Genomic DNA, 20,590 nt, shown 5'->3' with positions numbered 1-20,590 from the left:
TTGTTTTATTTGGTCAAAGGAAATACGTATATTTCACATTTGGACTAATAGGCCACTCTTAAATTTTGGTGATAATTTCTATTAAATTCATGCTTAATGTATTTTAATCCCCTTATTGTCATTTGGAGGTAGTATTGTTAATGTTTCAAAATGACTTATTTTTAAAAGAAATGTGCTCTAGCACATATTGTTTTGAATTATATTAGTTATTTGATACAAAGACTTGCTACTGCTTCTACTAATGTAACCAGTTAAAATTTTTGGATTCTACGTGTATTTTTTTCTTTTTTTAATAAGCTTCAGTAATAGAATTTGAGAAATCAAATTTGCCTTAAGGCAAAAGAAGTACACTTTTATTTCTGTATAGGAATCTGCCTCTGTGCTTTATACATATTGAAATCCAGACACTCCTGTTTTCTTATAAATAATAGCATATTTTGAATATCCTGTAACTGTAGTAAGGTTGTATAGGGAACAGCTAGCTTTCGAGTCTGCTAATTACACATGATTACATGATTACAGCATTTTACTATGTCAAAAAAAATTTTTCTGACCAGTTTTATATACCAAAAATTGTAAAACAGGGTGAAATTGAAAATTTTTAGGTGTGTAGATTTCATAAGATATTTTCAACAATCTACTTTAGTGCTGCCTGATAAAATTTTCTATAATAATAGGAATAGTTATGCACATCTATTCAATATGCTCATCACTAGCTACAAGGGGCTGTTGAGCACTGGAAATGTGGCAGGTGCAGTTGAAGAATTATGTTAAAATTTTATTTAGTTTTACTTAATTTACATTTAAATAGTCTTATGTAGCTAGTGACATACTGGATAGTGCAGATAATTAAAAATTTCAGTAAGAATATACAAATTCCTTGAAAACACATAAAATGAAAGTAATGCTATTTATTTTAGATCTTAAATTATCTTAAATATTTATAGTCTATGTGGGGAAAACTTTAGAAGAATGTTAATTTTTCTAAATCAAGCTTACAGAACACTGTCACATCTATAAACTGATACTTTCCTATGGTAAGATTACATATTTGCAAAAGGAATTAAATAAAAACAATTTTAATTAAGATTCCAAGCAAGAATACTGGAGTGGGTTACCATATCCTACTCCAGAGGATCTTCCCAACCCAGGTGTTGAACCTGTGTCTCTTGCATCTCCTGTATTGACAAGCAGGTCCTTTACCACTGCATCACCTGGGAAACCGTTTTAAATTAAGAACTCTTGTTTAAATTTGCATCTACTCTAGGGGTACCATGTTTGAATTTGGGGGTAAATTTCCCAGAAACTTCTGTTACCAATGAGTGATTCTTTCCCTCTTACATTATCTCATATTTTTAAATTTATTACTCATTATTGTATTGGTAGATACAATAATAACAAAGTAATGCACATGTTGACCAAAGACTCTTAAAAAAATAATTGATATTTAACAAAAAAATTGTCATCAAACATCGAGAAAACTGAAGCTCTTAGTCTCTTAATAATAGTAGTGAGTTACTGTGTGTTAAATTCTACAGAATTGGCAAAAAGTATCTAGCATCAAATTATAGGTAATATAAATTATGTAAGACAGTATTGAATTAGAAACTTCATTACAAGGAAGTTGAAATGTTATCCTCTTCATTAAACATCTGAATACATTTTAAAGATAAATTTTATCTGTGTTTGTGGTATTTAAAATTGCTGTAGTAAATCAAAGCAAATTATAAGAAAGAGGGATTAGTAAATACCTGAATTAAATCATATTCACTTTATTTTTATATAGTTTCAAAGATCATGCAGTTTTTTCCACTTTATATTTTACTTTCTGATTAGATTTGAGTTTAGCACTTAACTTTTACTTAACTATAAAATCATAACATCTTGATATCATAAGAAGTTTTTCTTCATTGAACTATTAAACATTTTGGATGGAAATCATTTATATTTCTTGTAAACTATTTTTTTTTTATTTTTCAGGTATGGATTTTCAAATATGCGCTATATTGCTTCACTAATTAGTGGTGTTGGTATTTTCATGATGGGTGCAGGATTATCTTGGTACCATGGAATCATGGGATTGCTCAATCCTCAACCAATAGAATCTCTTCTATGGGTAATTTTCTCCTTCCCTCCCCCCTCAGTTTTAAAGTAGTATAAACTAACAAGTACAGTAGAATACCTTTGTTATATTAATGTTAAATATTGGAACTAAATATACCTTCTTGACTGTAATATAGGATTGTGTACCTGTATGTGTTATTTAGGATGTGACTGAACCTGACTTCTAAATCCATATGATTCAATGATGTTGAGCAAGAGTATCTCTTTAGGTACAGTCGTTAAGCGCTACATCCTTGGTTAAAATTTTGGACAGTTCTATTAATTTCTTCCGTTACTAAAAGCAGAAAGACCAGAAGACCTCTGTTCCGTTTTAGTACTGAGATTAATCTGTCAGTAGTTAAAATATCCATTCCCTTGTAACAGTCACATGTGAGAATTTTTCCTAGAGCGTCTTCTTCCCCACATTCTGGTGGAGCCTCCATTGGGGGAGTGGGCGTGTGGCTGCCTTCTATATGTTTGCCCCTAAGGGCTTCGGTTCCTCTCTCCTGCCCCCCGGGCGCCTCTGGCAGCACTGAAGGTGGAGAAGGGCACAGAGAAGCACTGCTTTACGGACACTGGCTTCATCTTGCACTGGCATCTGCTGGCCTTTGCAGAGACCTATGGCTGTCTGTTTTCTTCTCATGGGAACTTCTTGGAGGTTACCCTGCTTGGCAGCTGAGACCATAGCTCCCTCGACAAGTGCAAATTGGTCCTGTGGCACCCCTGTCGGCTTTTGTATCTCACGGTGTAGCTCCAGACTATTTCTGCTGATGTTGCCAGTAAGATTCAGTGGAAGGCGCCTAAAATTGAGATAGGAAAACCTGTATTCTAGTTCTTATTCCAATATTCTTTCCATATACGCAAGCAAATCACATAGCTTTGGGAAATCTTACTTTCCTTAACAGAATGAGGAGAATGTTGAAGGGGGTTCAAAATTTTTAAACCTCTATTTCAGGGAAGGCTGGGGTTCCAAAAGTTCTATATTTGAATTTTTAAATTTCATATAAAATTTTTCATTTGAATTTCATACAAAACTTTTAAAAAATCTGTCTTATGTTTTTCTGTATGTCTTGGACTAAAGCACAAAGCTGTTCTTGATAGTTCAGTTCAGTCGCTCAGTTGTGTCTGACTCTTTGCCACCCCATGAACCACAGAACACCAGGCCTCCCTGTCCATCACCAACTCCCGGAGTCCACCCAAACCCATGTCCATTGAGTCGGTGATGCCATCCAGTCATCTCATCCTCTATCGTCCCTTTCTCCTCCTGCCCTCAATCTTTCCCAGCATCAGGGTCTTTTCAAATCAGTCAACTCTTCACATGAGGTGGCCAGAGTATTGGAGTTTCGGCTTCAACATCAGTCCTTCCAATATGAACACCCAGGACTGATCTCTAGGATGGACTGGTTGGATCTCCTTGCAGTCCAAGGGACTCTCAAGAGTCTTCTCCAGCACCACAGTTTAAAAGCATGAATTCCTCAGCGCTCAGCTTTCTTTATAGTCCAACTCTCACATCCATACATGACTACTGGAAAAACCATAGCCTTGACTAGACAGACCTTTGTTGGCAAGGTAATGTCTCTGCTTTTTAATATGCTGCCTAGGTTGGTCATAACTTTCCTTCCAAGGAGTAAAGCGTCTTTTAATTTCATGGCTGCGGTTACCATCTGCAGGGATTTTGGAGCCCAAAAATGTCTGCCACTGTTTCCCCATCTATTTGCCATGAGGAGATGGGACCAGATGCCATGATCTTAGTTTTCTGAATGTTGAGCTTTAAGCCAACTTTTTCACTCTCCTCCTTCACTTTCATCAAGAAGCTCTTTAGTTCTTCTTCACTTTCTGCCATAAGGGTGGTGTCATCTGCATATCTGAGGTTATTGATAGTTCTCCTGGCAATCTTGATTGCAGCCCAGCGTTTCTCATGATGTACTCTGCATATAAGTTAAATAAACAGAGTGACAATATACAGCCTTGACGTACTCCTTTTCCTATTTGGAACCAGTCTGTTGTTCCATGCCCAGTTCTAACTTGCTTCCTGACCTGCATACAGATTTCTCAAAAGGTTGGTCAGGTGGTCTGGTATTCCCATCTCTTGAAGAATTTTCCACAATTTATTGTGATCCACATAGTCAGAGGCTTTGGCATAGTCAATAAAGCAGAAATAGATGTTTTTCTGGAACTCTCTTGCTTTTTCGATGATCCAGCAGATGTTGGCAATTTGATCTCTGGTTCCTCTGCCTTTTCTAAAACCAGCTTGAAGATCTGGACGTTCACGGTTCACATATTGCTGAAGCCTGGCTTGGAGAATTTTGAGCATTACTTTACTAGCATGTGAGATGAATGCAATTGTGTGGTAGTTTGAGCATTCTTTGGCATTGCCTTTCTTTGGGATTGGAATGAAAACTGACCTTTTCCAGTCCTGGGGCCACTGCTGAGTTTTCCAAATATGCTGGCATATTGAGTGTAGCACTTGCACAGCATCATCTTTTAGGGTTTGAAATAGGTCAACTGGAATTCTGTCACCTCCACTAACGTTGGTTCGTAGTGATGCTTCTTGATATCTTTATCTAATTCAAGAGTGTCTGGGATTGTAAGGAAAATGGTATTATTTTCCTCCCCCAAATTGATTACTGTATATAACTGCTGATGCATCTGAATCAGGACTGAGAAAGAATTCTCTTGATACTGGGCGTCCAAACAAAATTGAGAATTAACTGAGTATGGTTGGGGATCTTACTGTATCCACAACCCTAGATTTCAAATGTTTGTGTTCATTTTGAAGTTAAAAACTTTTTTTACCAATTAAGTAATAATTCTTTTATATCATGAATTAACTTAGGTCATGGTATAACAGTCTACTCTGTGTGTGTGTATTACTCTTCCAGGTATTAAAAAGTGACATGGTCATCAAATTTTAACTCTTGTTTCTTCTTATGAGACACCGTGTATCTCATTGTCCTCATTTGAACTATTTCCCATCAAAATCCTTATCTGATTGGGATTGAATTGATGTTTCCATCCATTAAGCTTATTATGCATGGACTGTTATAAGTCTTTAGTGAAATATTAACTTATGCTTTATTTTAATATTTATTTCCTAGGCATACTGTATTTTAGCGGGATCATTAGTATCTGAAGGAGGTATGTACTATCCCAGAATTTTGTTATTCTTAATAATCTATAGTCCATTTTTATAGTTTGCTATTAATAATACGTTCTCTTGGTTAAAGAAAACTGTAGAAATAGGAATAAAGTTTTGTCTCCTTTGAGGGAGGAAATTCTTTGTATAATGTACTATGTTGATTCCTATAATGGATGAGGCCAAATTTGGAAAAGCTTTTTTTGTTCTTGTTCTTAAGTATCATATCATAATGCTCAGAACATTTGAAATGGAGTATAAAAACATAACTATATACTGAGTTTTTAAGAATCAGGCTTTAGTAATGTTAACCAGGGAAGACTGTCCCTTTTTGTGGTACAAATATTTTTAAGCTTTTGAAAGTTTGAGCTATAGCAGTAATGTGACAGAGAAGTGCTAATACCATGCATGAAACTGCCTAATCTGCTGCTCTACTTATAGTATGTTTACTTCTGAAACATTGTCATTTTCTCTGCATTATCCCTTCATCTTTGACATTCTTGTAAAATGTTGATAATAACACCTGCCTCAAAAGGTTGGGAGTCTCAAAAGTGATTGTGCTTAGCGTGGTACCTGACAACTAACCCCATGGACAGTAGCCTGCACCAGGCTCCTCCATCCATGGGATTTTCCAGGCAAGAGTTCTAGAGCGGGTTGCCATTTCCTTCTCCAGGGAATCTTCCCGACCCAGGGATCGAACCCAGGTCTCCCGCATTGTGGACAGACACTTTACCGTCTGAGCCACCAGGGAAGTCCTAATAAATTAAGGCTGTTTTGACAGTAATGATATTTAAATTATGTAGCTGAAAATATGGGATTCATTTTATTATAATGATTAACTGGGATTCTTGCTAATGGCTAGTTTAATATAGAACTTTTCCTTATTGACAGCTCTTAGATGGCATTAAAGCATGGTGCCTATTTATTTATCTTTTGAGATGCCATCTTTAAAGTTTGGAGGCATGAAGTTTCTTCCATCTGATATGAGTGCTTTTCTTTCAGCAACACTTCTTGTTGCTGTAAATGAGCTTCGTAGGAGTGCTCGGGCCAAAGGAACGTCATTTTACAAGTATGGTATGTACTTTAGAAATGTAGGTGTATTATATCATCATCTTTATTTGCCTAAAATCACCAAGTACTATTGCTTTGTTCCACATAGATGTGTACAAAATATGTCTCAGTGTCTTCCCTATATGGCTCATACTTATATATTAGCTCTTTTAAAAAGAAAAATGTAGTGTAATTTGAATAGGAGTGCTTTATATTTGGTTTTAACTTATGTGGACTACAGTATTTCTGTGTATGCTTATGTAACTTGAGAAAGTAATTTGACTCTAAATATCAGTTATTGTTAACATTTAAATCAAGTAATTATGTTTATATTGAACAGTTTTAAAAGTCAGGATCTCATGCATTTTTAATTTTATTTTTTTATGGCCATTGTGCACAACTTGTGGGATTTCAGTTCCCCAGCAAGGGATTTAACCTGGGCCATAGCAGTGAAAGCCTATAATCCTAACTGCTAAGCCACTAAGGAACTCCCTTTTAATTCAGATTAAATTAAGTTAAATTAATGGACATTTTATGTTGCCTGATAATATCAAATTAAAATTTCAAAAGTTTCTTTTCTTGTCTCTACCCCAATGATTAAGTAATGGAAAGTCGTGATCCCAGTACCAATGTTATATTACTGGAGGATACTGCGGCAGTGTTGGGAGTGACAATAGCAGCCACTTGTATGGGCCTTACCTCCATAACAGGTGAATATTTCTCGGATTACGGGTGATTTATTTGTACTGCTTAAATAATCCTTTAATATGTGGGAATTTTCCTTTATATCGTTGAAAAAGTTTAATAGATGGTTAAATGTGAATTTCATACTAACCGTTTGTTTTTATAAGACAAATAAGACAGTAAAAGTATTCAGATTTCTGAGTTAGAAATTTCCCTTAGAAATAAAGAAAACTGCTAATAGAGCATTTCTATAATGCTCTAAACCTTTTTAGCTGTGACTTAGTAAATTACACAACTATTTAGAGCTTTAAGTTCTTTATGTGTAGAGATATTGGTGATCCTTGTCCTGGTGACCTTACAGGTTTGAGACAATATATGAGAGAGAACTTTAATGAACTCTAAAGTTTAAAATAAATGTACATTGTGGCTTACCCATTTGTCTTTTTCCGCTATTAGTGCCAATAATAACTGCTCTTGCTTTGCGCTGTCCTTGATTCTTTAGTTGCTTCCATCCTCACTCTGGCAGCTAGTTGCACGTTCTGAAGGCCAGTGCAGCACAGGTGGATAAGAAGACAGAAAAACCATTTTATTTTTATTTTCTAAAATAAACGAACCAATTATTATGAAGAAACTCAATTTCTGAGGTTGGAATTCTCTTGGAACGGTATTTCCAGTCTTACCTGTTTGTCCTAGCATATTTAAAATAATTTTAGGTGATGAGCTTCCACCGTTCTGCAGTGTTAACATAGTCTGAAGTATGAAGAGATTTTTCTCACTTTGAATGTGCATATTGAGACTAAACCATCATTTTATGATGTTCACTATGATCCAAAATATTCCTAAATGTTTTGATTGTTTTTCTAGTTGACCTTACCATTTTAGACACTTTTTAGACATAAATAATTTCTTAGCAAAATGTAAGGCTTAAGGAAAGTATGACTTGGTGAATAGGTCAACTTTTAATAGAGGAGTAGGATGGGATCAGGGGTGGGAGGGAGGTTCATGAGGGAGGGCACATATACTTACGGCTGATTCATGTTGTTGTATGGCAGAAACCAGTACAATATTGTAAAGCAATTTTCCTCCAGTTAAAAATAAATTTAAAAAATCAAGATAAAGAAAAATCTCTTTCTACCAAGTATGTTTTATTATATCCTTCATTAAAAAGTTTCACAATAATTTTTATTTAATTACTTACGTCATTTACATTAAATGACATGCCCGTAAATAAAATATTTTCCAGCTAATAATTCTGTTTATTATTATTGTCATTCAGTTATTAATACTGTGTATTTGAAAATAAAAATAATTAAGTTTAGATTTCTAAAGAAGAGCAGTATTTAATTTGAAACTCTGTAATTACAAACTTCCTAATGGATTATGTTTTACAAATGGATCATATTTGTATACTTTAGTAGTACAAAATAAGTCATACCTTTTTAGTGTTGTTTTTTGACTACATGTTAATAAAGCTAATGTAAATTGAGGTTTTTTTTTTTTTAGTAAAACATGTATATTTTATCAAGCATTAAGGTAGTTAAATTTAATACTGACATTTGATCTATGGAATAAAAGGCTTAATTTATAAAAACCTTGCATGTAAAATTTATTATAAAGATTTAAAGTATAATATTTATTGACGTCTGTTAATAAATATTAACCTATACATTCAAAGATAATAAGTCAACTCTTCTTATTGGTTCTGGAAGAGAATAAAGTCCTAATAACCTAGTGCAAACTTTACAATCAGAATCATCTGCAGGGATTGGGAACGCATAGAATGCTAGACCTCTGCTCCAGAGTTCTGATTTAGAAGGTCTTGAGCGAGACCTGAGAATTTGCATTACTGCCAGGTTATCTAGTGATGCTGATGCTACTACTTAGCATCAGCTAAGGTCTTAGGACTGCATTTTGAGAACCGCTGCTTTAAGGTAGCCAGTAGATGCAAATGAACTTCCATTTTCTTTCTGCTTTCTTTTTGTGTATCTAAGAATGTTACTACCTATGTATCATTCTTGGTTGAAAGAGATAAAAGTGCCTCATGCATATTTTTTTATATGGCTTAAATCTTTCACAGAACCTTTGTAAGACAAAACACAAAAATTTTTTTTTAGCTGTTGGTCCTACAATTATTTTGTCAACTAGTAAAAGTGCTACCGACATACCAAAAAAGAAATGGACTCTTTATTACTTTAGTATATATATCATGTCTCTAATTTGAAAATGCTCTGAACGCTAACCCATGTGACGTGGTGCAAGGAATGGATCATAAGTAATTAAACTGCATAATACTCTTTTATGTAATATGCGGCAAGTTGTAGCATTCTTCTTTTGTAGAATAGTAAAACTATTAGGAGAAAGTCATTAAAGGAATTAGGAATGAATTTCAAGTCCCTTGGTTTACTAATTTAGGTTCTTTGCTCCCTAAAGCTCATTGAAATAGAACATGTTAATTTACTGACTTCTTATGTGCTTTTCTTTAGGCAACCCAGTGTATGACAGCCTAGGCTCCTTGGGTGTGGGCACCCTGCTGGGCGTGGTCTCAGCGTTCCTCATCTACACCAACACGGAGGCGCTCCTGGGGAGATCCATCCAGCCAGAACAAGTGCAGCGGCTTACTGAACTCCTGGAGAACGATCCGTCAGTAAGGTCAGCTTATTCCAGTGATGCTGTTAAAGTTTAGAGAAATATATGAAGAAATAGAAATGCTTGCTTTATAAATTCTTCCAAAAGAGAAGAATTGCATCCCTAGCTTTCAGAACTTTTTAACCTACTAATTTGCAGCATTGCGACCTTCCAAGAAAGCAAGTGAAGCATTTAGCAAACTCCCTGAGTTTGCTTTAAATTTTATCTCTAATTTTTCTAATAAGGGACAGTTAGATGATGTCATGGGAACAGAAGTTTGCAAAGTATTTGACTTATATGAAATCTTCATATTTATATTTGCCTTATATTTGTATTATAATTACAAATCAAATATGTATTTTTAAAAACTTATTTGACTGCACTGGGTCTTAGCTACAGCATGTGAGGTCTAGTTCCCAGACCAGGACTGCATTGGGAGCTTGGAGTCTTAGCCGCTGGACCACAGGGAAATCCCGGCAAATTGAATATACTGAACTTAAAAGATTTTTATTCATTGGGATATGACTACCAAATTGAATATAATTTATTCTTTTTTTTAGTATGTAGACATCTTATTTTAGCTTATTTTAAGTGTTTTTCCTTATAATCTTTATCTTTGAATGATAAAGAGTTGAAGATTTAAGAGATAATCAGAAGAGATAAAGTGTTTTAATAGACCTTAGTGAACTTAAGCAGTAGTATAGTTTCAGAGTGAAGGGGAAGGAACAATCCTTTAAAATTCTAATTTTCTACTACTTACCTATGTGTGTGTGTATATATATATATATTTAACTTTAAGAATGTGTTTTTCTTGTGTTATAATTAAAATCTTTAAGTTCAGTCTTTAAAGAATGACCTCTATATCTGCATCACTAAAACAAATGAGTATGTGATTATTATATTTATATTCTATGCCCTACATGTTTATTCTTAAAAAGTAGTTACCTACTAGATCAAGATTAGAAGTTGAGCGTTTTTAGAATCAATACTAGGCTTAGTGACTTCATGTGAGATTCTCCATATTAATGTCCTTTTCTTGTGGTGTCTTTTGTCTACTTTTAGTATCATGGTAATAGTGACTTTATAAAATGAGTTGGGAAGTGTTTCCTCTTCTCTTCTAATCTTTTTTAGTGAGTTTGTAAAACAAATTGCTCTGATTTCTTCTTTAAACGTTTGGTGCAGGTCAGCAGAGATGCCATCTGGGGACGGGCTTTCTGCGTGGTCCCTCTTGATTACTTGCTCTGTCTCTGGTTCCACGTTTATTTGGATTGTCTCTTTTGTCTTGTGTCAGTTTCAGCAGTTTGTGTCTTTCTAGAAATTTGTCCATTATTTCTAAGTTATCTAATGTGTTGGTACAGCTGTTCATGGCTTTCCTTTGTATTTCTTTTTATTTCTTTAGGATTGGTAGTAATGTCTCCTCTTTCATTTCTGATTCTGGTAATTTAACTGTTGTTTATTTTTTTTCTTGGTCAGTCCAGCTAAAGATTTATCAATTTTGTTGATCTTTTCAGAGGACTGACTTTTGGTTTAATTGATTTTCTATAGTTTTTTCTATTTCTTGAATCCTGCTCTAATCTATATTATTTCCTTCCTTCTGCTTGATTTACATTTAGTATTGATTTAGGTTTGCTCTTTTTTCAATGTCTTAAGAGGGTACATTAAGTTTTTTATGTGATATCCATCTTCTTTTTTTAATATAGGCTTTTACACTTATAAATTTCCTTCTAAGTACTGCTTTCACTTCATCCTATAAATTTTATTATATTGTGTCTTCATTTGCGTCAAAGTATTTTCTGATTTCACTTTAGATTTCTTCTTTAACCATCGGTTGGTTAGCAATGTGTGGTTTAATTTCTCAAATGTCTTTGTTACTTCTTATTTCATTCCATTGTGGTTGTCAAGCACTTTTTATTATTTCTGCCCTTTTAAATTTACTGAGCTTTATTTTATAGCCAACATATGATCGATCTTGGATAATGTTCCATGTGTACTTGAGGATGTTTATTCTGGATTGTAAGGAGTGTTGTGTAGATGTCTGTTAGATTGGGTTGGTTTGTAGTGCTCAAGCTTTCTGTTTCCCTATTGATCCTCCTGCCTCATTGTTCTCTCCATTATTGAAAGTAGGATATTGAAGTCGCCTATTATTATTGTTGAATTGCCTATTTCTCCTTTCATTTCTGTCAGTTTTTACTTCATGTATTTTGGCACACATTTGTTAGGAATAATGTGTTTATAATTTGCATATGTTGTTTATAATCAAAGTCTACAAAAGAACTGTAAATGGAAAGATTGTGACAAATCTGAAATTTCCTGAAATAGTGAAGATCTGTAGATTAAATTGTTGGAAAAATAAATGTTAGTATTTCAGAAAGTTTATACAGTTTTTAAGCAGTGTATTAGTTACCTATATTGCTCTGTGACAAATTACCCCAAGTCTTTGTGATTTAATACACCGTTTACTGCCTCACAGCTTCTCTGGGTCAGGAATCTGAACACAGTTTACCTGGGTTTCTACTCCAGGATTTCTCACATATTGCAGTTAAGGTGTTGACTGAGACTTAGTCATCTCTGGGGAGGGATCAGCTTCTAAGCTTACTGCCATGGTTATCAACAGAACTCAGTTCCCTTGCCCTGTGGAGCTCTCCCACATGGCGGTTTGCTTAATCAGAGTATGCAAATGGAGAAGACAACAGATGTTGAGTGTGGACAAGGTAAAAGTCACAGATCAGTCATCTGATCTTGAAATGACACCTCATCATCTTGCCATATTCTTTTGGTTAGGAGCAAATACTAGGGGTAGCCTGCATTGAAAGAGAGAGGGTTGCCCAAGGGCCTGAACACAAGAGGAGAGGTTCGCTGGAACCATGGTAAACACTGCCTATCACAGTTTTCTATCTGCAGTTAGTCATGTGTAAGAATATAAGTGAAAAGTATATCAGAATATTTTTATTAACTGCTGTTTAATATTAGTCAAGCCATGAGTATTTTAAATCGTTTGTTAAGACTGAGTTAGATACGCTTTTCTAAAATGAATAAATTGTATCAGTTCAGTTCAGTCGCTCAGTCGCATCCGACTCTTTGCGACCCCATGAACCCCAGCACGCCAGGCCTCCCTGTCCATCACCAGCTCCCGAAGTTTACTCAAACTCATGTCCATCGAGTCAGTGATGCCATCCAGCCATCTCATCCTCTGTCGTCCCCTTCTCCCCCTGCCCCCAATCCCTCCCATCATCAGGGTCTTTTCCAATGAGTCAACTCTTCGCATGAGGTGACCAAAGTACTGGAGTTTCAGCTTCAGCATCAGTCCTTCCAATGAACACCCAGGACTGATCTCCTTGAGGACGGACTGGTTGGATCTCCTTGCAGTCCAAGGGACTCTCAAGAGTCTGCTCCAACACCTCCAATTCCAACAGTTGAAAAGCATTAATTCTTCAGCGCTCAGCTTTCTTTATAGTCCAACTCTCACATCCATACATAACCACTGGAAAAACCATAGCCTTGACGAGACAGACCTTTGTTGGCAAAGTAATATCTCTGCTTTTTAATCTGCTGTCTAGGTTGGTCATAACTTTGCTTCCAAGGAGTAAGCGTCTTTAAATTTCATGACTGCAATCACCATCTGCAGTGGTTTTGGAGCCCGAAAAAAAAAAGTCTGACACTGTTTCCACTGTCTCCCCATCTATTTCCCATGAAGTGATGGGACCAGATGCCATGATCTTAGTTTTCTGAATGTTGAGCTTTAAGCCAACTTTTTCACTCTCCTCTTTCACTTTCATCAAGAGGCTCTTTAGTTCTTCTTCACTTTCTGCCATAAGGGTGGTGTCATCTGCATATCTGAGGTTATTGATATTTCTCCCGGCAATCTTGATTCCAGCTTGTGCTTCTTCCAGCCCAATGTTTCTCATGATGTACTCTGCATATAAGTTATATAAGCAGGGTGACAATATACAGCCTTGACGTACTCCTTTTCCTATTTGTAACCAGTGTGTTGTTCCATGTCCAGTTCTAACTGTTGCTTCCTGACCTGCATACAGGTTTCTCAAGAGGCAGATCAGGTGGTCTGTTATTCCCATCTCTTGAAGAATTTTCCACAGTTTATTGTGATCCACATAGTCAGAGGCTTTGGCATAGTCAATAAAGCAGAAATAGATGTGTTTCTGGAACTCTCTTGCTTTTTCGATGATCCAGAGGATATTGACAATTTGATCTCTGGTTCCTCTGCCTTTTCTAAAACCAGCTTGAAGATCTGGAAGTTCACAGTTCACGTATTGCTGAAGCCTGGCTTGGAGAATTTTGAGCATTACTTTGCTAGCGTGTGAGATGAGTGCAATTGTCCATTAGTTTGAGCATTCTTTGGCATTGCCTTTCTTTGGGATTGGAATGAAAAACGACCTTTTCCTGTCCTGGGGCCACTGCTGAGATTTCCAAATTTGCTGGCATATTGAGTGCAGCACTTTCACACCATCATCTTTCAGGATTTGAAATAGTTCAACTGGAATTCCATCACCTCCACTAGCTTTGTTCATAAAGATGCTTTCTAAGGCCCACTTGACTTCACATTCCAGGATGTCTGGCTCTATGTGATCACACCATCGTGATTATCTGGGTCGTGAAGATCTTTTTTGTACAGTTCTTCTGTTTATTCTTGCCACCTCTTCTTAATATCTTCTGCTTCTGTTAGGTCCATACCATTTCTGTCCTTTATATTGTGCTCATCTTTGCGTGAGATGTTCCCTTGGTATCTCTAATTTTCTAGAAGAGATCTCTAGTCTTTCCCACTCTGTTGTTTTCCTCTATTTCTTTGCATTGATTGCTGAGGAAGGCCTTCTTATGTCTCCTTGCTATTCTTTGGAACTCTGCATTCAAATGGGAATATCTTTCCTTTTCGCTTATCATCTTTTCACAGCTATTTGTAAGGCCTCCTCAGACAGCCATTTTGCTTTTTTGCATTTCTTTTTCTTGGGGATGGTCTTGATCCCTGTCTTGTACAACGTCATGAACCTCAGTCCATAGTTTATCAGGCACTCTGTCTATCAGATCTAGTCCCTTAAATCTATTTCTCACTTCCACTGTATAATCATAAGGGATTTGATTTAGGTCATACCTGAATGGTCTAGTGGTTTTCCCCACTTTCTTCAATTTAAGTCTGATTTTGGCAATAAGGAGTTCATGATCTGAGCCACAGTCAGCTCCTTGTCTTGTTTTTGCTGACTGTATAGAGCTTCTCTATTTTTGGCTGCAAAGAATATAATCAATCTGATTTCAGTGTTGGCCATCTGGTGTTGTCCATGTGTAGAGTCTTCTTTTGTGTTGTTGCAAGAGGGTGTTTGCTATGACCAGTGCGTTCTCTTGGCAAAACTCTATAATCCATCGTGTTAGGTAGTTATTAACCTCATTCTAATACAGTACTTCTCAGCATCGTGTGAAGAAGGAGCTATTGAAAAAAAGAGTATGATTTAAAATGACAATATTGTAAATAGCAGTTTAGAGTTGATTTTTTAATCCACAAACTATGTGATTAATGTATATAAAAATTACCATAAAATAGTATTGTTTGCACCTTTGTATGGCATTATTTTTTGGGCTCCAGAATCACTGCAGATGGTGACTGCAGCCATGAAATTAAAAGACGCTTACTCCTTGGAAGGAAAGTTAGGGCTAACCTGATAGCATATTAAAAAGCAGAGACATTACTTTGCCAACAAAGGTCCGTCTGGTCTAGGTTATGGTTTTTCCAGTGGTCATGTATGGATGTGAGAGTTGGACGATGAAGAAAGCTGAGTGCCAAAAAATTGATGCTTTTGAGTGTGGAGTTCAAAACTGTGGAGAAGACTCTTGAGGGTCCCTTGGACTGCAAGGAGATCCAAGCAGTCCATCCTCAAGAAGATCAGTCCTGGGTGTTCATTGGAAGGACTGATGTTGAAGCTGAAACTCCAATACTTTGGCCACTTCATGCGAAGAGTTGACTTGTTGGAAAAAACTCTGATGCTGGGAGGGATTGGGGGCAGGAGGAGAAGGGGACGACAGAGGATGAGATAGCTGGATGGCATCACCGACTTGACCGGCATGAGTTTGAGCAAACTCCGGGAGTTGGTGATGGACAAGGAGGCCTGGCGTGCTGCGGTTCATGGGGTTGCAAAAAGTCGGACACAACTGAGCAACTGAACTGAACTGATGGCATTACACACACACAAAAAAAAGCTAAACGAGCAATTTGTTTGGAAAACGGTAGGTGGTGCCTAATGGTGAACACTCTGGAAGCTATCTTAGTCCATTTTCATCACTGGTGGAAAAAAATAAGAATTGTAGACTTTTCCCACTAAAACGTATGTGTGTGTGTATAAATTTGTACGCATTGTTGTTGATTGCAGGGCGATTCATGATGTTAAAGCCACAGACCTGGGCTTAGGGAAAGTGAGATTTAAGGCAGAAGTAGATTTTGATGGGCGAGTTGTTACGAGATCATATTTGGAAAAACAAGATTTCGACCAAATGCTACAAGTAAGTTTATGTTATTTATTGATTTTTTTTCTTACATAGCCAAGGGTGTAAGAGTTACTTCCTGAGTAAATAAAATAAAAGCTTTTCTTTGTAAGTCTTAAAGTCACTTCAGGTTTCAGCTTCTTAGGGCTCTAAAATTTGACGAAGACCTTTTTATTTACTGTAAGAGTGATTCAAAGGAGACAGCAGAAAAGGTAATTTATTACTAAAGTGATTGTTAGTGCCAGACATTGTATATATGTTATTTTATTTACTCTCAACAACCTGTGAGGTGAAGAAATAATGTTTTCGTTTTTATTTTATTTTGTTTGTTTTTAATAATTATTTATTTAATTTTGGCTGTGCTGGGTCTTCGTTCTCCGTGGGCTCTCCTCTCGCTGCAGCGTCAGGGTCTCCGCCCTCGTTGTAGGGGGCTTCTTGTTGAGGTGGCTTCTCTCGCGGAGCACGGGCTCTAAGGCGTGTGGTCTCCGGCTGTTGCAGCACGTGGCTCAGCCATTGCAGCTCCTGGGCTCCAAAGCACAGGCTTAATAGCTGTGGCCCCAGGGCCTGATTGTCCCATGTCACGTGGGACCCTCCTGGACCAGGGGTCAAACCCACGTCTCCTGCTTTGGCAGGCAGGCTCTTTGCCACTGAGCCACAAAGGAAGCCCTTTAATTTTTATATACAGGCAAATTCAGACACAGAAGGATTAGATCATTTGCCTGAATTTCAGAGCCATGATATGGAATCAAATATTAATTTAGATTTCTGTAACTCCAGAATCCATGCGTTTTTATTAAGAGTTTTTTAAAAGAAGATGTACGGAGGAGAGTGTAACGACTGGAGCAGAGGGTCCCACTTGCCTTTGTCTAACATTGACATTTACCGTGCTGTATTTGCTTAAGATCTCAAAAAATGAAAAGAAATCATTACAAAAATAGTTATAACCCTTGTTTCTCCTTCTAGAGCCCATTCTCTTTTTTCCACCCGAAGAAGTAACAATTATCTTGAATTTAGTATTTGTCATTTCCATTCAGATTTTTATACTTTTCAACACATTTTTCTTAGTACAAGATATAATACTTTCGGTGTTTAAAAATTGTTATAAATTATACAATATGGTTTTCTCTGTAATTTGTTTAGCAGTGTGTTTTATGTTAATATATACCCTAATTAATTTACTTTTACTTGGTATATAATATTTCATCTTATGAATGAACATACTGCAGTTTGTTTATCCAGTCCCCATTTGATGAACAGTGTTAAACTATTGGAAACAACACCACGATGGCATTTTTATACATGTTTCCTTGTTTGCATGTGCAAAAATTTATGGCACGTGTGCAAGAAATTTACGGCATTATTACATAGCTCGGTTTAAAATAGCTGAGCCACTGGCTGAACATATCTTCAGCTTCCTTAGATGTTGACAAATCATTCTCCCAAGTATGTCAGTTTAACTTCCATCATCAATGTATCAAAGTTTCTATCGCTTCACATTTTCACTAGACTGTATTGACAGAGTTTTAAAAATTTTGTCATTATGATAGATATAAAATAGTATGCTGTTGATTCAGTTGATATTTCCCTGATAGTAGTAAGGATAATAAGCATAGAAATTTATTGACCATTGGCATTTCCTCTACTTACTTCTTTGTTCATTTGCTTTCTCTTATTTATTTTGACAGATTTGTAAATGTTCTATTTTTAATATGCTGAGTACTAATCCTTCCTCAGTTACATATATGCAGATAACTTCCTAGTTAGTAATTTATCATTCCACTTTGTTGTTTTACAGAAGATTTAATGCAGTTTTTAATTTTATGTCAAATTTGAAATGCTTTTTATTATCTTGATTAAGAAACCCTTCTGTATCCCATTATCATAAAATATTCTTTTTTTTTCTTCTAAAAATTTTATGGTTTACTTTTATACCTTTGGTTTTCAGTCCACTTGGAATTATTTGTTTATTAGTCTAAGGTAGGGATTTAGTTTTTTTTTCTTATTAAAAAATAATTTTCTCAGCACTGCTTACTGATTTGTCCATTCTTTTCCCACTGATTTTGCGATACTACCTCTGTGGGGTGTTATACTCAGTTTTTTCTGAAATTGCTTTTTTTTTTTTTAGAAAATAGGTGGTCCATTGCTTATGACTTGGAAGTTTTCCATATTTCATAAAACTCAATGGTATTTGTTATAATTTTTTAAAGAAATTATCAATGTATGACTATGATTTTTTTTTAAGAATTTATTTATTTTTTATGCTATCATTTTCTTTTATAGGAAATTCAAGAAGTGAAGACTCCTGAAGATCTAGAGACCTTTATGCTTAAACATGGAGAAAATATTATTGATACTTTAGGAGCTGAAGTAGACAGACTTGAGAAGGAACTGAAAGTAAGATATAATAATAACATGCTGACAGTGTCACCTGTTTTTTGAATATTTATCTGTGTCAGACACTCTGCTAATTGCATTACTTGTCTGCTTTTACCTTCTCGGTAATCTCATAATGTATCGGTAGTTAACGATCAGCAAGAGGACCAGGTTAGAGAAGTTAGGTAGTAATACACTCAGGGAAACAGGGGGCTTGGGCTTTGAGCCTTTATTATTTAATTTAAGATTCAGTATTTTTAACCCCTGTTCTATACTGTTTGCTTAGTTTCTAAAATAGTCAGAGGTTTGTTTGTCTTTAAGTAAGATGTGGTCTCTAGTATTTCTAGAGAAAGGTAAAGGGGAAACCTTAGATTCTGTTCAAAAGTAAAAAAAAAAAAAAAAAAAAAAGACCTTGCAGGGGTCCAGCCCCAGCTTTTATACCCTAAGTTGGTACTTAGGTTTTATACCCTAAGTTGGTACATTTCTAAGGGGAGATAAGCACACAGACTTTGTTTAACAACATCAGCTTGTCCTTCACGAAACCACAACATCAGCTTGTCCTTCACGAAACCAGGTGTGCTCTGTATACTTTTGTTTATGAGAGTCTTTTTCCATAGATTTTTTGTACATTATCTTTTGGCCTTGAGCTTAGCAGAAAGCAGAAAAGTGGCAGTCTCATGGTACAGCAGGTTGCAACATAGTAGAAACACAATCCTGTTAACACAAAGGTCAGTCCTTTTGCAGAAGTTACCAGCTAAATGTATCTAAAAAGTTTAGCACACAAAGACTCCCAGGCTCTGGTGAGGCAGCCTCTGTTTTAGCACTCTTGGTTAAAATTAACAATGATCTTAAAAAAAAAAAAAAAGAACAATGATCTTATTGTTTTTACACTAGGGCTAAACTCTTATTTTTCTAAAGCCTTAACTATAACCACTTTTAGAAGAATATTTTTGTGTCTCTAATAGGGCTTCCTCACCCCCCAAGGGCTCTGTGCCTACTAGGGCCTTTTTTATGGTTAATCTCTGTGTATGATATCTTTTGCCCGTCAGGCCTGTTGACATTTTATGGCTTGCACCTGGTGTAACTTTAAGCAACTTCAGTAGAGGACCTTGTCTTTCTTGTGGTTAATCTATTTTTTTTCTATTAGGCGTCATCTCCATGGGAACTAGATAGGATTGCATTTTTATAGAACAGAAATGCGAAGGATTGCAAAAACAGCAGATACAGCACAAAACAGGCTCTTAGTCTAAAAGTTAACTACCTGCAAGAAGTCACCAGCTAATCTCTATTTAAAGTATTTTCTATTAGGCACATTTGTGGCTATTTTATTTGTGGAGCCTTTCTCACCCCGCGGAGGGACCTATGCTTAATGGTTTCTTCTGTTAGCGTACTGTGGATGCTTAGAACAATCATGAGCATTCTTTGCAATAGGAGCACACATAATGCCAGACAAGCCAGAGTGCCAGCAAAAGGGTTTGAATTGAAGCAGTCCCTTCATCCCTGGCCCCTTCATAGGGTACCAGCGTCTAGGAGGTTTATTAATTAGGGTTTTAAGTTGGTCCTCATTCAGTGAAAGAGGAGCAGGAGAGCTCTCGGCAGGCAACACAAGAATCTGCAGCAGGGCGAACAAGAACAGCAGAAAAGGGGGGAGGATGCAGGGTGGGGTGGAGGCCGAGGCCAACCTGGAGGGTCCCTTGTGTCCTGAACGGCCTTGCCTGTCAGGTCTTCTTATGACCTCATCATGGGTGGGATCTCCCACAGCAGCTCCCGGCAAGACTTTAAATATATACATCTTTCTTTAATCTGTCTGACATTAATTTATATTTTCTGGTCATTTGGATAGCATTACAACCTATTGTTTTTACTAAAATATTACATAACCAGACTGCCTTTAAATACCTCTGTGTTCTCAAATTGTCGTTTGTTGATACTTGAGTTCTAATCGTTTGCAGTGAAGAAAACTTGTAAATGATTTTTAACATCTATAGCTTGTTGAAGGCAGTGAATTTTCTTTAGTTGATGTTGATCAAACTTTAGTATTGTTAAAAATTGATGAGAAATGACAAATTGAAGGGAAAGATTTCTGTCACTATTTTACTATCTTTTAGAATCTACGTATGTGGTCAGATTAATAGA

The 20,590-nt window shown here is 36.2% G+C and overlaps 1 protein-coding gene across 2 annotated transcripts in view; it reads left to right on the top strand.

Moving 5' to 3' along the window:
• SLC30A9 (solute carrier family 30 member 9) overlaps nucleotides 1-20,590 on the top strand; it is a 77,558-nt gene that overhangs the window by 48,216 nt on the left and 8,752 nt on the right. For both annotated transcript variants that reach the window (XM_043438391.1, XM_043438390.1), the window contains exons 11-17: nucleotides 1,981-2,116; nucleotides 5,202-5,241; nucleotides 6,242-6,313; nucleotides 6,892-6,999; nucleotides 9,457-9,622; nucleotides 15,970-16,099; nucleotides 18,362-18,475. In XM_043438391.1, the coding sequence (XP_043294326.1) occupies nucleotides 1,981-2,116; nucleotides 5,202-5,241; nucleotides 6,242-6,313; nucleotides 6,892-6,999; nucleotides 9,457-9,622; nucleotides 15,970-16,099; nucleotides 18,362-18,475 (766 nt within the window). The remainder of the gene's footprint in view (nucleotides 1-1,980; nucleotides 2,117-5,201; nucleotides 5,242-6,241; nucleotides 6,314-6,891; nucleotides 7,000-9,456; nucleotides 9,623-15,969; nucleotides 16,100-18,361; nucleotides 18,476-20,590) is intronic.

The sequence above is a fragment of the Cervus canadensis genome, chromosome 19 (genome assembly GCF_019320065.1).
Source record: "Cervus canadensis isolate Bull #8, Minnesota chromosome 19, ASM1932006v1, whole genome shotgun sequence".
In the NCBI taxonomy this organism is placed as follows: Eukaryota; Metazoa; Chordata; class Mammalia; order Artiodactyla; family Cervidae; genus Cervus; species Cervus canadensis.
This window is presented reverse-complemented; position numbering and strand designations above follow the sequence as displayed.